The sequence below is a fragment of the Leptodactylus fuscus genome, chromosome 1 (genome assembly GCF_031893055.1).
Source record: "Leptodactylus fuscus isolate aLepFus1 chromosome 1, aLepFus1.hap2, whole genome shotgun sequence".
Taxonomy (NCBI): domain Eukaryota; kingdom Metazoa; phylum Chordata; class Amphibia; order Anura; family Leptodactylidae; genus Leptodactylus; species Leptodactylus fuscus.
The window spans coordinates 175,371,597-175,384,665 of record NC_134265.1 but is presented as its reverse complement, the minus strand read 5'-3'; the positions used below and the strand labels follow the sequence as shown (position 1 = coordinate 175,384,665).

The 13,069-nt window shown below is 39.2% G+C and overlaps 1 protein-coding gene across 1 annotated transcript in view; it reads left to right on the top strand.

Annotated features, from left to right (window-relative positions):
• Positions 1 to 13,069, top strand: part of CNTLN (centlein) — a 267,766-nt gene that overhangs the window by 106,209 nt on the left and 148,488 nt on the right. Inside the window, exons 11-13 of the mRNA XM_075280345.1 lie at positions 6,270 to 6,395; positions 7,316 to 7,437; positions 8,987 to 9,112. Coding sequence (XP_075136446.1) covers positions 6,270 to 6,395; positions 7,316 to 7,437; positions 8,987 to 9,112 — 374 coding nt within the window. The remainder of the gene's footprint in view (positions 1 to 6,269; positions 6,396 to 7,315; positions 7,438 to 8,986; positions 9,113 to 13,069) is intronic.

Genomic DNA, 13,069 nt, shown 5'->3' with positions numbered 1-13,069 from the left:
GACACTAATTCTGCAATTTGTAATCAGTTTCAAGGTAACTCTTACCTGGAGTTCATATGTACCTGCCTATAGAGGCTATACGGCAATGGTCTGTGGTGGTGAGATCAGTGCCTAGCGATGTTACAGTGTTATTGCACACTTAGTACACTTATATCTTGTAATGTTGATACATAATGCTGTGATATAGGTAGATTCAGGCTTGTGTAGGGAAAAGCCCTGGGTAGCAGCTAGCTCCCAGCCAAAGAGTCTGGCAGGAACATGTAGTTCCTATGTGTTTTGGAGGATAGACATCCTCCTTTCTCAGGAACGATAATATTGCTCAGCATGCTGTTAAAAAAACAAACAAAAAAAACCTTAACTTTACCTGCTGCTTCTGTTTAGACACTGCAGCAAATCACTGGCAACAGGAAAAAAAAATTGGTGTCCGAATAGAGTCGGCGCCAAATTCGTAAAGTTAATGTGAGGGAATTGCTAGGACAGCAATTGCCCAGTAGCTGCTGGGAATCCCTGAGGGGAGGGGCACAAGGGACAGTGGGCCCTAAGCTGAATCCCCCCCGCTGTCCCTTCCTGCTTGCCGGTCCTATCCTAAGTAATAGGCAACAATTGGTTGACGGGCCCTTCCTATATATGTGACAACACAGAACACAGACAAGAAAAACAACAACAAAGGGAGGTCAGCTAGCAAAGGGTCCGGTAACAGTTGAGCAACACAGTACAGAATCAAAATCCAAGAGAATAGTTAAAGGGTAAGCCAGAGGTCAAGAATAAGAATACAAGTAACAAATAGCAAGAGAAATGCCAGCACCAATGTGAATGCAAGCCAAGAATAAATGGGGAGGAAGCACCCGCTCCAGACTTGATAGGAAGATAGGCTGTTAATCACAGGGTAAGGCCAAAATTAACTATTAGATGAGCAGAGGGAAACTAAGGTGAAGGAGATGGGTGTGGTGGAAAATCAATTACCATAGGGAATAGGACAGTGTTCAGTTAATACAAGAAGAACCCAAAAGATGAAAGCACTGCCAAACAGGTCTTCTGTGCCACAGCATGCGGCCGGAAGTTGACACCAAAGCCCGGATAGGCAAAGATGTTACAGGTAAGTATAGCTGTTTTTTTTTACAGAAGCTTAACAGTATTAAATATAATTTTTAATAGCTGGAAATGCCTCAGAAAGAGATTGTATCTTGCTGTACATTTTATGTAGATTTTTAAGCCTTCATATTTAATGTAAAGGTGAGTAAAATGGCTCTCCTCCAAAATAAAGAAAAAATATTCTCAAAGGCACCTATGTGAGTCAGCTTCCCAGTTAGTAAATATTTGATCCAGTAAAGAGCCTTAGAACATAACTAGTTACTTTAAAGTGTAATAAAATTTTCAGACAACTCTTTATTTTCTGTTAGTATTTGTGTCTTTAATACATTTTAGAATATACTTATTTAACACATTTTTGTCTCCTTTCTGTGAAATCCTGCAATTTACACTGAGCTGTTCCTGCCTCTCCCTGAATAACTGTGTATGAAGTATGGGCTGTGTAACATGTAGAGAATATGTGGGTAGGGGGAGGGTCATTTGAAACAGTTATATCTTGGACATCATAAAATGTACATACCATATTTTTCGGACTATAAGACGCACTTTCCCCCCCCCCAAATCTGGGGGGAAAATGAGGGTGCGTCTTATAGTCCGAATGTGGAGTGACAGGAGCGTGACAATGCTGCAGGCCCCGGCACCTGTGCCGGCGTCTAAAACCCTTCCCGGCATCCGCCGTTCTTTTGCCAGGGAGGGATTGATGCTGGGTCTGTAAGAATAATGGCGGCCGCTCTGCTGCAGAGAGGTCGCCATAGCAACCGGGTCTCCACTATACGCGGAGGCCCAAAGCTAATACCCGCAATTAGAATGCATTCTAATTGTGGGCATTAAAACTTAACCCCCCCCCTTTCCCCAAAGTGTAGAATACACCACCATGCCTTTAAAGTTGCAGGCCGGCTCCTGTCGCAGGAGCCGACCTGTTCTGGTGACAGCCGGGAGCCAACTGAAGGCTCCCAGGCCTGTCACTGCTATATTACTATTGCGGTTGGTCTATGACCAGCCGAAATAGTAATGTAGAGAATCTCCCATAGACGGCAATACACTTGTATTGCCGTCTATGGGACTTGCCATCAAATGATTGCAGGTTCAAGCCACCTAGGGGGAAGGGGCAATAAAATAGTAAAAAAAAAAAAAAAAAGCTTTAAAAAAATAAATAAAACTTCTAAATCACCTCCTTTCCCTAGAATACATATAAAAGTAGAAAATGACTGTGAAACACATGCACATTAGGAATCCCTGTGTCCGAAAATGCCCGGTCTACTGATATTTTTCAAACCGCTGTTTTTTTTTCTCACCGTTTTGCCTCTGATTTAAATAAAAGATGATCTAAGCAATAGACATTCCTCAAAATGGTATAACTAAAAAGTGCATCTGGCCCCGCAAAAAAAACACTCTATGGATCTCCATACAGCTGCAGGGTCACCTGTCAATGTGGCTTTGCAGCTGTTGCAAAACTACAACTCCCATATATTAAATATTTTACCATTTTTTTGCTTCAAAATTTTTTCCCCTATTTTCCTCCTCTAAAACCTAGGTGCGTCTTATAGTCCAGTGCGTCTAATATTCCGAAAAATACTTGCTTTTTGTGTCGTATGAAAGAAGGTTCTCTTCTTTTATAGTAGACTAAGGCCACAATAATATCTATATTATTTTCAGCTATATCACTGGTTGAAAACACATCTGGGATTTGAGATATTCAAATCATGTATATTATACAGCTGCATATAAACATTTCAATACCGATTGTGTTTTCAACCAGTGATGTCTCTGAAATAATATAGATAGCACAGTAACCTTAGTGTCAAATGAACGAAGACAATAAAAGCAAGTTTGTAAATTTTGTAATGTCCAAGTACTATCATACACTGTAACATTCAGTGAGATGCAGAAACTACTCTCAATACAGAGAAAACAGAAAGAGTGAAAAATGCAGGATTTCACAGAAAGGATCCAAAATTTGTTAATAAATTTTATTTCAAAATATGTTAATGATACAAATACTGTACTTCCAGAAAATCAGAATTTGTCCAAAATTTTAGTTATGTTTTAACCAAGCCAGAGACTCCCTAAAAAGAAAGAGATACTTATCTGTAGACAACGTTTCTGTATTCTTACCCCTCATCAGTAAAGAGCAAATATTTCTGATTGGTGGAGCGAAAAACATTTTTATAGATTTCTTTTTCTAAAAGGCTGAGTTCACACAGAGTTTTCTGGTCAGGAATTTGGTCATGAATCCGCCTCAAAATCATCCTCCAAAAAAAGCCTCCCAATAGAGTTCTATTGTTAGGCTTCTTTTTGAGGCGGATTCCTGACCAATTTCCTGACCAAAAATCTCTGTGTGAACTCAGCCTAAGGCTAAGTTCACACGGAGTATTTAGGACCGGAACCTGAGAAGGAGGCTGCCTCAGGTTCCGGTCCTAAATATGGGTTACTGCGACTGAATGTCAGTGCACTGTACTGGCATCCAGTCGCACACTCCGCTCCGGATTAGGCCCAGTGAATGGGCCTAGTCAGGAGGAGGGAGTGTCTTCAGGCCAAATCGCGAGGCAAAACAGCCTGAAGAATGAGCATCTCGCTTCTTTTTCCGGGAACCGGAACAAACCGGCTCCCAGAAAAAAGAGCTGACCGGCTCCCATTGATTTCAATGGGAGCCATCATTTCTGTCAGGATTTTGAGGCGGATACGGCCTCAAAATCCTGACAAAAAACTCTGTGTGAACTTACCCTAAGAGAGCACTGTCCCCGTAAGATTCCCTACACCAGCTGATGATGATAGTAAGGTGAAAGAGACTTCCCATTCACATTGGTGCTAGCAGAACTTGCTCCCTTCCACCCCCTCCTATCACCTACTTCCTGGGCTCTGTATCAGCAGGGAGCCTAGCTAGACATAACACAAGCAGTTTATAGCCCTCTACTATACTAAACTACTGGGTAATTTACACATTGGACCAGGGATCCAGAAAATAAGTCATGCTGAATATAAACCATATAAAACCTAATTTTTTTTTTTTGTTGAAAAACTATATAAATGTGTAGCCCCTGTGATCAGAAGAACTAGGAAAGCAATAATTTATATGCAGTAGTATATATAAAAACAATTTTGTTTTGAGTAAAAGAAGCAACATTTACTTTTTTTTCACATTTTATACCATTGTTCTACTTCTAGTGAAAAAATATTCATCTTGCTTAACAAATAAGGCTAGTTATTTCAAGCCTTATTTATCATTAAAAAAAAACATGGTCAAAATAGTTGGGATATGCAAAGCCATTAAAAAGATATTGCTGTGTAAAGCAATGCATACCAAAGTGCTAAATTTGGCCTGAGCATTGTTGCATCAATGACACTTGGATCCGAAAGGGTTAAACCTTTGAATAATATGTGCAACTGTAGTATCAGATACATCAAGCTTTTTGGAGATGGTCATCTAGCTTTACCTTTTAACATGTTTTGTCTATAATTTTCTTTCTAATCTCCTTTTGTCCATGTTGAGTGTGGTACACCCCATGATATCTAACAGCCCATTCACTACTTACACCTTACACTTAATCAGACTGACTTATTATAAGTGTGTAGACACCTGTGATTCAATTTACAGGACACACCTTATGCTAGGTTCACACCCGTGCCTGGGTTTCTGTTCTTCGGGTCCTCTTGGGGATCCGAAGAATGGAAACCTAACCCGTTTAAAAAGCGTTTACCCATGGACCTCACATACTATAATGGGGTCCGCCAGGTTTCTGCTTGAAAAATGCAGAGAGAAAAGTCCTGCTTGCAACATAGTGTTCCGGCCGGTAAATTTGGCATACTCCAAGACTCTCCAAAGACTCTCCACAGTCCAAAACTTAGTAGTGTGAAACAAGTATTACAGAAAGTTGATCCTATGTATCATCGTTTATTTAAAGGCAGTAACTGGTTACCAGCTCAAAACTGACCTGTACTCTTGACTCCGACTCTATAGACTTGCTTCAGGGGTAGTCTGATTTTGGCTAAAATGTCTTATGTTTTGCTACCACGAATAGGTGGTACTAGAGACAATTTTCTTTATTTTGGAGGAGAGCTAACTCAAATTCCTGGATAACCCACTTGGTGCTTGCTTTCAGGTCCCCCAAGGTTGTCACCTAGGGTTTTAGTGCTTAGAATGATAACTCTGCCTAGGTGAACCACATGGTTCTGTGCTGCCAGATGCAGAGTAGCTATTTACAAGTCTGATGTAGGTGGGTAACAACTCAAGTCATATGATGTTGTTGGTTGTCACCTACAGCTTTCCTACAGACAGAATATAATTTTAACTGAGTCAAGTTTTTTAAAAAAAATTGTCACTTCCGTTAAATAACACATTCTACAAAGCAGCACCTATTGTAAATTTGGGTGCGTATTACTGCTATATAATTCTTATTACCCAAGGCCGTAAATGTCACATGCACCGAGGTACAATTCATAAAAATGAACCATTTACTACCTATATGGCAATCTGTATACACTCTTATTTTGCTATACATCTAACATGTTATTTAATGATATTATATCCATGTCTGCTATGTTAGTGTTATGCAGAAAGTCATATATAGTACAAGAAGCCATTGTAGTTTAATAGCCTTACTTTTTATATATCTGTTACCAGATTGTTATACAAAGCTGTATATAATGGATCCACATATTCATGTCTCTAGTTAGCTACATTATAGTTAATGACCATATGGTCATTACACTATAAGATGCACTGTCTGTTGTATTTATATTCCTCAAGCATATTGTTCCTTCTTCTTCACAGTGTGTTAAACTATTTCAAAGGGAAAAAAAATCCTTTCCCTCTTGTTTCCGGTTGTCCTATCAAGTGTAACCTTGGACCCTTATAGAGCAATTAGACCATCCTCTATCCCCTCCTTTGTAATGAGGTTTCTTACATTCCTGAGTCTATAACCCTTTAGTCTTCCCTAATGGGACATCATTATTCTGAAAGAAACAATGTAAATGTAAATGAATATTCTCATTAACGAGTCACAGAGAAACCTTTAGCGGTAGCACTGTGGTAATTCTGCTTGTTATTTCTCCAGTATTCCAGGCAGGATTTTTTTTTATAATTCATTATTAGTATTCTCAATTACTTGTTCTTTAATTTTGCATGTCTTTCATAATCCAATGTTCAACTCCTTCAACCATGTCCTTGTTTTATTCTCCAGGTGCAACCTGTGAAACGTTCAAGGTCTTTGTCCCCAAAGGGCTTTTCCAGAGAATCAGAAGAGTTAAAGAAGCTTAAGATAGCAGAAAAGCGGATTGAACATTTACAGAAGACATTGCAGATTAAGGTGAATGCTATAAAGCCATATAAACCTCAGCCTACTTGCTTAAAACCTGTAGGTCTGCAGTTAGTCAAAAATAGTTCTGTAATTGAGCTTGGGGCATTTCATTAGAATAAATGGTGGACTTAGACCTCAGGCTTTAGCTGTACTTTGTAATGTACATAGCTCCAAATACCTTTTTATTTCCGTGATATTTTCAATATGAAAATATAGAAGATAAAAATATTCTGCTGTCTCTTCAGTTGTTAGAACATGCTTGTTATTTAATGTTTAGAACCCCTTTTCAGATGTCAAAAAGTTCTGCTTCATACCCTTTATCGTCATTTTTTGTTTTAAAGGGATCAGTATGGCATAAACCGACAACTCAGTGGGTGTATTAAGTTCTCGGGGCTCCAAGTTGTGTGAGCCCTTCTGTGATGACATGGAGATGACATTGTCCACATTTTATTAGTAAAATTTTGGAGTTGGGCCTCTTCATACTAGACCAAGTTGGTTTTCATTCATTCATATGACTTATAAACTCTTCATACTTAATCTTTAAGGACATGGGACTAAACTAAGTGCTTTTCAATCATACCTATTCATTCTAGTGAGCTGTGAGCTTTTTGTTTATAGATTTCAACACGTCAAGCAGTCATACCTTAATTGTTTTAATTAATTTATTTATTTAATATTTATTTAGCTGTTTGTACAGTACCATCATATTCTGCATTGCTTTACAGACATTGCGGTCACTGTCCCATATAGGGCTCACAAGGATTCGAACCCAGAACTCCAGCACTGCAAGGCTATAGTGCAAACCATTGAGCTACCGTGCTACCCTCTAATTGATTGATCTGTTTAATGACTGATTATTTTCACTTTTATATCTGCTTGCAGTGACTAATTTTATTTTGACATTGTTATATATCATTGTGGTATCCAAGGTTAAAGAGAATGTAGAACTACAAAAAGCACATGAGCAACGCAAGCAGAGACTATTGGCATTGCAGACTGCTTACAGGACACTTAAAGAGCAAATAGAACAGATTGAAGATGGGGGAGGCAGGTGAGTTAAGCCTCAAATATTGTTAAAAAATAATCTTTGATTACATATGGATACATTTTGTGGCTGTGTATAGAGTGAAGTGAGGTAGAGTGGATGATTCTTCAAGTTCCATCCCAGTGTGTTAAGTCCCATAATGTTAATTGGGCACCAGGGAGTGCTAATCGGAAGAACCCTACACCCTCTACTTGTATACTCGATATGGTTTGCCTTTAGGATAACAATACATTACCTTTAATTGTAAAAGGTTGCTAGCAACTATTGCAATATTTTCAAATTACAATATCTCTTATTTCATTAGCTTCATGGGTTCTGTCTATAATGCAAACTGTGATGCTGTTACAGTAAAACCAAGCGCTAATGGACCCCAATGCTTATAATGGTGTCTATTGGTCTTGAAGCATTTTTGACAGCAAAATTACAGCAACAAACTGTGCTTTTGTTGTTGTCAAACGGACAAGAAATTTTGATTGAGACCTCCTAAGGGCGGGTTCACACCTGCACCCAGTCTCCGCTTTGCAGGTTTCCATCTTCTGCCCGAGAAACTGGACAGGAGACAGAAACCCTCAGTTTTCAAACCCATTCATTTGAATGGGATTGCAAAGTGACCGCCCTGAGTGCCCATGAGCGTCTTCTGCCTCTCCACGACAAAACCGTTTTTTTTGTTTTTGTTTTTTGTTTTACTGGACACAAAGTCGGACATGCAGGACTTTGTGTCCAGTTGAAAAAAGCCCTGGTTTCGCCGCCGAGACCAGAAGACGCTCACGGACGGACACTGACTGACAGGTTTCCGTCTCTTGTCCAGTTCTCGGGCAGAAGACGGAAACCCACAAGGTGGAGACCGGGAGTAGATGTGAACCATGCCCTACTGCAGTATTATAAAGCATAAAAGCACTATGTTATAGGGGTTGTTTCCTGAAGGAAACCCCTGTTTGTATGGCCTGTATGTCATGTGAACATCATAGAGGGGTCCCCTGCTTTGATGGGCTGACCATTTATGACATTTCTTCATTTTCAGTTTGTTAGCAGTTTGTGAATGTCTTTAATTTTTTAAGCATTCTTAACATGTATTTGCTCTTATGTACATTATAAAGACAGTATTTTAGAGAATAAAGTACATCAATCACATTCATTTTATATTGAAGACAGCCTATTGTATATAATGTGCTGCTGTATGTTATCCTTAAGAAATATATTAAATATATGTTATATTGTTTCCACTTGTTGGGAATAAGTCTTTGTGGTCCACAATTGTTATGAAGATGTCACAGAGCTTTGTTACCCCACTGCTTGCCCGAATGAAGGAGCCATTTGCTCATACTTTGAGATCGCTGTATTACTATGCTATAGGGCACAATTTTCCGTTGCACCTCTCCATTTCATATTTCTGCTTTAGAAAGTAATTTATAATTCTAGTATATTCTAGTTTGTTTGTTTTTTCATTAGTTGGTGCAAACTCCATATTTCCATGTTAACAAAAGCTTAGTTTGTTGCGTTTTCTTTATATGGACATTGAAATGATTGTTGGTTTTAATTTGCATAAACATTATAGGAAGATGTCTCATAAGAATCGACCTACTCGTGCAGATCCTTCTCAGCTCAGACAAGAAAACTCCGATGCAGTTTGGAATGAACTTGCTCACTTTAAACGGGAAAACAAAAAGTTGCTGGTTGAAAAGTAAGTATTTTATATTTGCATGGGTTTTTCACAGCTGTATAATAACATAATCTTACATTTTTGCAGTTCCTGTTTTTGCAGCTTCATCTTTGCGTTGGGTCATGGGACTTTTGTCCCTAAGCAATATATACGTCTTAAAATATTTGTATGTGAACTGCACATTTATTTATTCCAAGATCTGAGATACAAATGTATATCATGTACCGTCTCACCAAGTCAATGATGCTGACTAATTATGGACTGACTGTATTGACTTCTATTATATATTTTGTGGCCTGTTTATAATTAGTGTCTTTTAGAGTGACATGTATCTATGGATATTAGAATTTATTATTATTGAGCGAGATTCATCTGGTTAGCGGCTGGATATCTTCCCAATGGGACGAGAGTTATTCAGCATACATTCCCTTGTGAAGTAACATCATTTGTCGTAGGGTTTTGGTTCCATAATTCTGCCTATCAATTATAAATTTTAAATATCATTGTACGAATAAAGTTATGTATTAATTTTACTATAAGGAAAATGTTCGTTGTTGTACCGTGTTAGCCAGTGGGTTGGAAATATAAAAAAAAACACGAAAACTTGGTAATCTTCAGTAGTTGATACCTTTTTAATGGCTAACTCATAATGATGACAAATGGCTGACGTTTCGGAACATTTCCATGTGGAAATAAGAGGTGCTAAACCTGCCCCCACATACTGACCACTGACAGGATAGAGATACCAAACTCGAACAAGGAATATAAAATCCCAGGTACCTTCACCTGCAGCACTTCCAATGTAGTGTATTTAATTATGTGTACCAAATGTTCCACTGAAAATCTGTATGTTGGAGAGACCGGACAGCAGCTTAGACTGCGTATGAACTCACATCGCCATACTATTAAAGAACAAAGAATTGACCTTCCCGTGTCAAAACATTTTTGCAGTGGGGATCACAACATCACCAATGACATGAAAATTCTGGTTTTGAGAGGGAATTTCAGATCAAAGAGAGAACGGCATATACATGAGTATAAGTTCATGACACTGCTTCAGACACTAGAGTGTGGACTTAATGCATCACAGGATTTCATGTCTTTTTACAGTAATGTGTGAACTGATAAGGACCTGTAAGTGTTTACATTGTCTCTACCTATTACTACATTGTCTCTACCAAATGTCTCTACCAAGTGTTTACATTGTCTCACTAATTACTAACAACCCCCCCCCCTTCCTCCTGAAATCTAACACCCTTTGTGCCTGCTCTGTATATAAATATGCTCCTTCAGAAATGTTTTTAAATTTACTTTGATAAAGGAGCCTTTTTGCGTTCCGAAACGTCAGCCATTTGTCATCATTATGAGTTAGCCATTAAAAAGGTATCAACTACTGAAGATTACCAAGTTTTCGTGTTTTTTTTAATTTTACTAGTTAGTGATTCTCCCATATCCATATAATATGCCATAAATGTCCCATTTGGGAAAACCCATTTAATTGAAGACTCACTTGACTTCAGCATCTGAAGTCAAGTGAATGCTGTGGGACACCTGTGATACCTGTACATTGTACCATGCAAATGTATGCATCCTAATCTGGCCACAACTCGCTGCCATAGTCAATTGCCTTTACCTGCAACTTGACCGTATTATTGAAGGTGATGGTCCGGATGAAAATGTGCAATGTTTTGTCATGTGGCAGGCTCAATAACAATGCTGATTCCTTACTCGAACAACTGAAATCATAATAGATGATGATCTTAATATAGTATTATTATTTTTAGTGCACCATTAAGGCTAAGTTCACATTGCATAATTTGGAGCAGAATCTGAGGTGATTTCTGGAACTGCCATCCATTATTGTCAATGGAGGTCAGCGACAAAGGATTCTGAAAAAAGAAAGTGTCCTGCTCTATCTTGCTCTGGAATCCACAGCTGATTCAGCCACAGAATCTGCAATGCAAGACTCAGGCTGATCAGCCCCATTTTGTCTGGGGCTAATCGGCAAGCTCAAGCAGATGTGCCTCCGGGGTCCACACGGCCAGAATTTGGAGAGGCATCTGAGGCAGAAGACCACTTCAAATCCCTCCATCAATTCTGTAATGTGAACCTGTCCTAATTCTATGATGCTTGATGTAAAGAGGGTTTACATATACAGTGTGAAAACACAAGTTTAAGTGATTGAACCGAACGCACTGGGAGAGAGGACCCTGCCAAGGAAAATATCAATGACAATATGTAAGTCTGTTCATTGTCACCTTTTCTTTTGCAAAACCTATGCCAGCGTAACTGACTTGCCAGAAGAAACCACATTTTTGCTGCAAGGTACTGATCAACCGGATGAAATAAACAAAATTTCATGTAAACATTATTTTTCCACCCTATCCCGTCTCTATTTGCGCTTAAGGTTTCGGTGTGTAGCACCTTTATGGTTCAACAGGTTATCTCACCGCAGTGCAACATAGACTTGTAGTATTTTTAACTGTAAGCTGGTTGCATTTGTGTAATAATCTGACAACTGGTAATGAAGTTTTCTAAATTTTATCCCTTTAAATCTTGTTTTTGCTCAAGTCAGTGACACATATGGCAAATCAGTAGCCGAAATAATACTGCACTATTCAGGGATTGTGTTAATTAATGTGGCTCTCATCTGTTGGAGGTGTCGCTCTTCATTAGTCTGTATTTTACACACTGCCTTGCTTCATTTCGGGAACGTGGTGGTGAGGGGATAACCTAGGCAGCCATACTCGTTTGATCTCCCTGATACATACGCAATGCAGAATGCCTCAGCTCTCTTGGTTCCCTGCCCTGTCCTGCTAATCCCAGCTGAGCTCATTATGATGTTGCCTCGCTGCTACTCTCCGAGCCAGATCTGTCCAAGCTAATTACTGCTACCAGCAGAGCTGCCTGTTAAGGGTCTGGTGTGGATCTGCTAACATGGTCCTTGGTAGTGACCTGCAAAAAGCACAGGGGAGTTTGCTTTCTTTCTTGCTGCGCACCGCCTGTCCTTTGGGCTTAGTGCTTATCCCCATCACACAGATCTCTTAGCTGCAGTCAGAGGAAAAGTTGGGGAAGAAAACTCATGCTTGTGAACACATGACATTCACTGCTTTGATCTTTCTTAAATCGGACAGTTTTTAAGCGCATCCTGGAAAAAGAAATACTTTTTTGTTATTTTAAGGGACATGAATGGAAAGCCATTTTCCCTAGCTGTTAGTTTATCTACTTACCCACACAATGTAAAGTATAAAGGTTGATATATAAAACAGTTTTTTTTCCTGTGATCAAGCAGCTTTATACTTTAATAATGAACGGATTAACCGCAATTTTGCTATAATCTGTTCAACGCTCAGTCTCCTCCCTATCCCATTCATTTGTTAGAATTACGTTGGCATTTTACATTACTGTCTGTAAAGTTAGTAAAAGACTTTTTGCCAAAGTTTATACAAATCTTATATCACTGAAATTTTATGTTGAAATAATAATAATTTTTATTTTTAACATGTAAAGTAGTGCTTTACAATTTAGAGGGTCCATGTACAAGGTCAAACATTAGATTAACTACTTTGCGACTGACCAATGAAAATTTAATGTGGCAGTTACAAGCGGAACATGGCACGTTTCAGGTGCTGAGAATACACAACATTGTATGTTTGCCAGCAGTATTTTACAGTTGATACAAAAAAGGTGTCCAGTAAAAACTCCCTTTTTTCTGGATATCAGGAAAGGTAGGGGGAAAAAACAAAAAAAAATACCTATCCCCGGTGACCCAGGCCGCTGTCTGGTCCTTCTGTGCCCAGGGGCTTGTTCTGATTCCTTTCCTTAGGCTGCTGAGGTTGCTGATTGGCCTCAGTGGTCACGTGCAGTGGGGACTAAGGCTGCCTCAGAATCCGGTCCAAAAAATGGCTAGCCGCGACTGGAGACCGCTGCAGTGCATACAGTGGCCCAGCATCCAGTCACGGCATTCCACTCCGGATT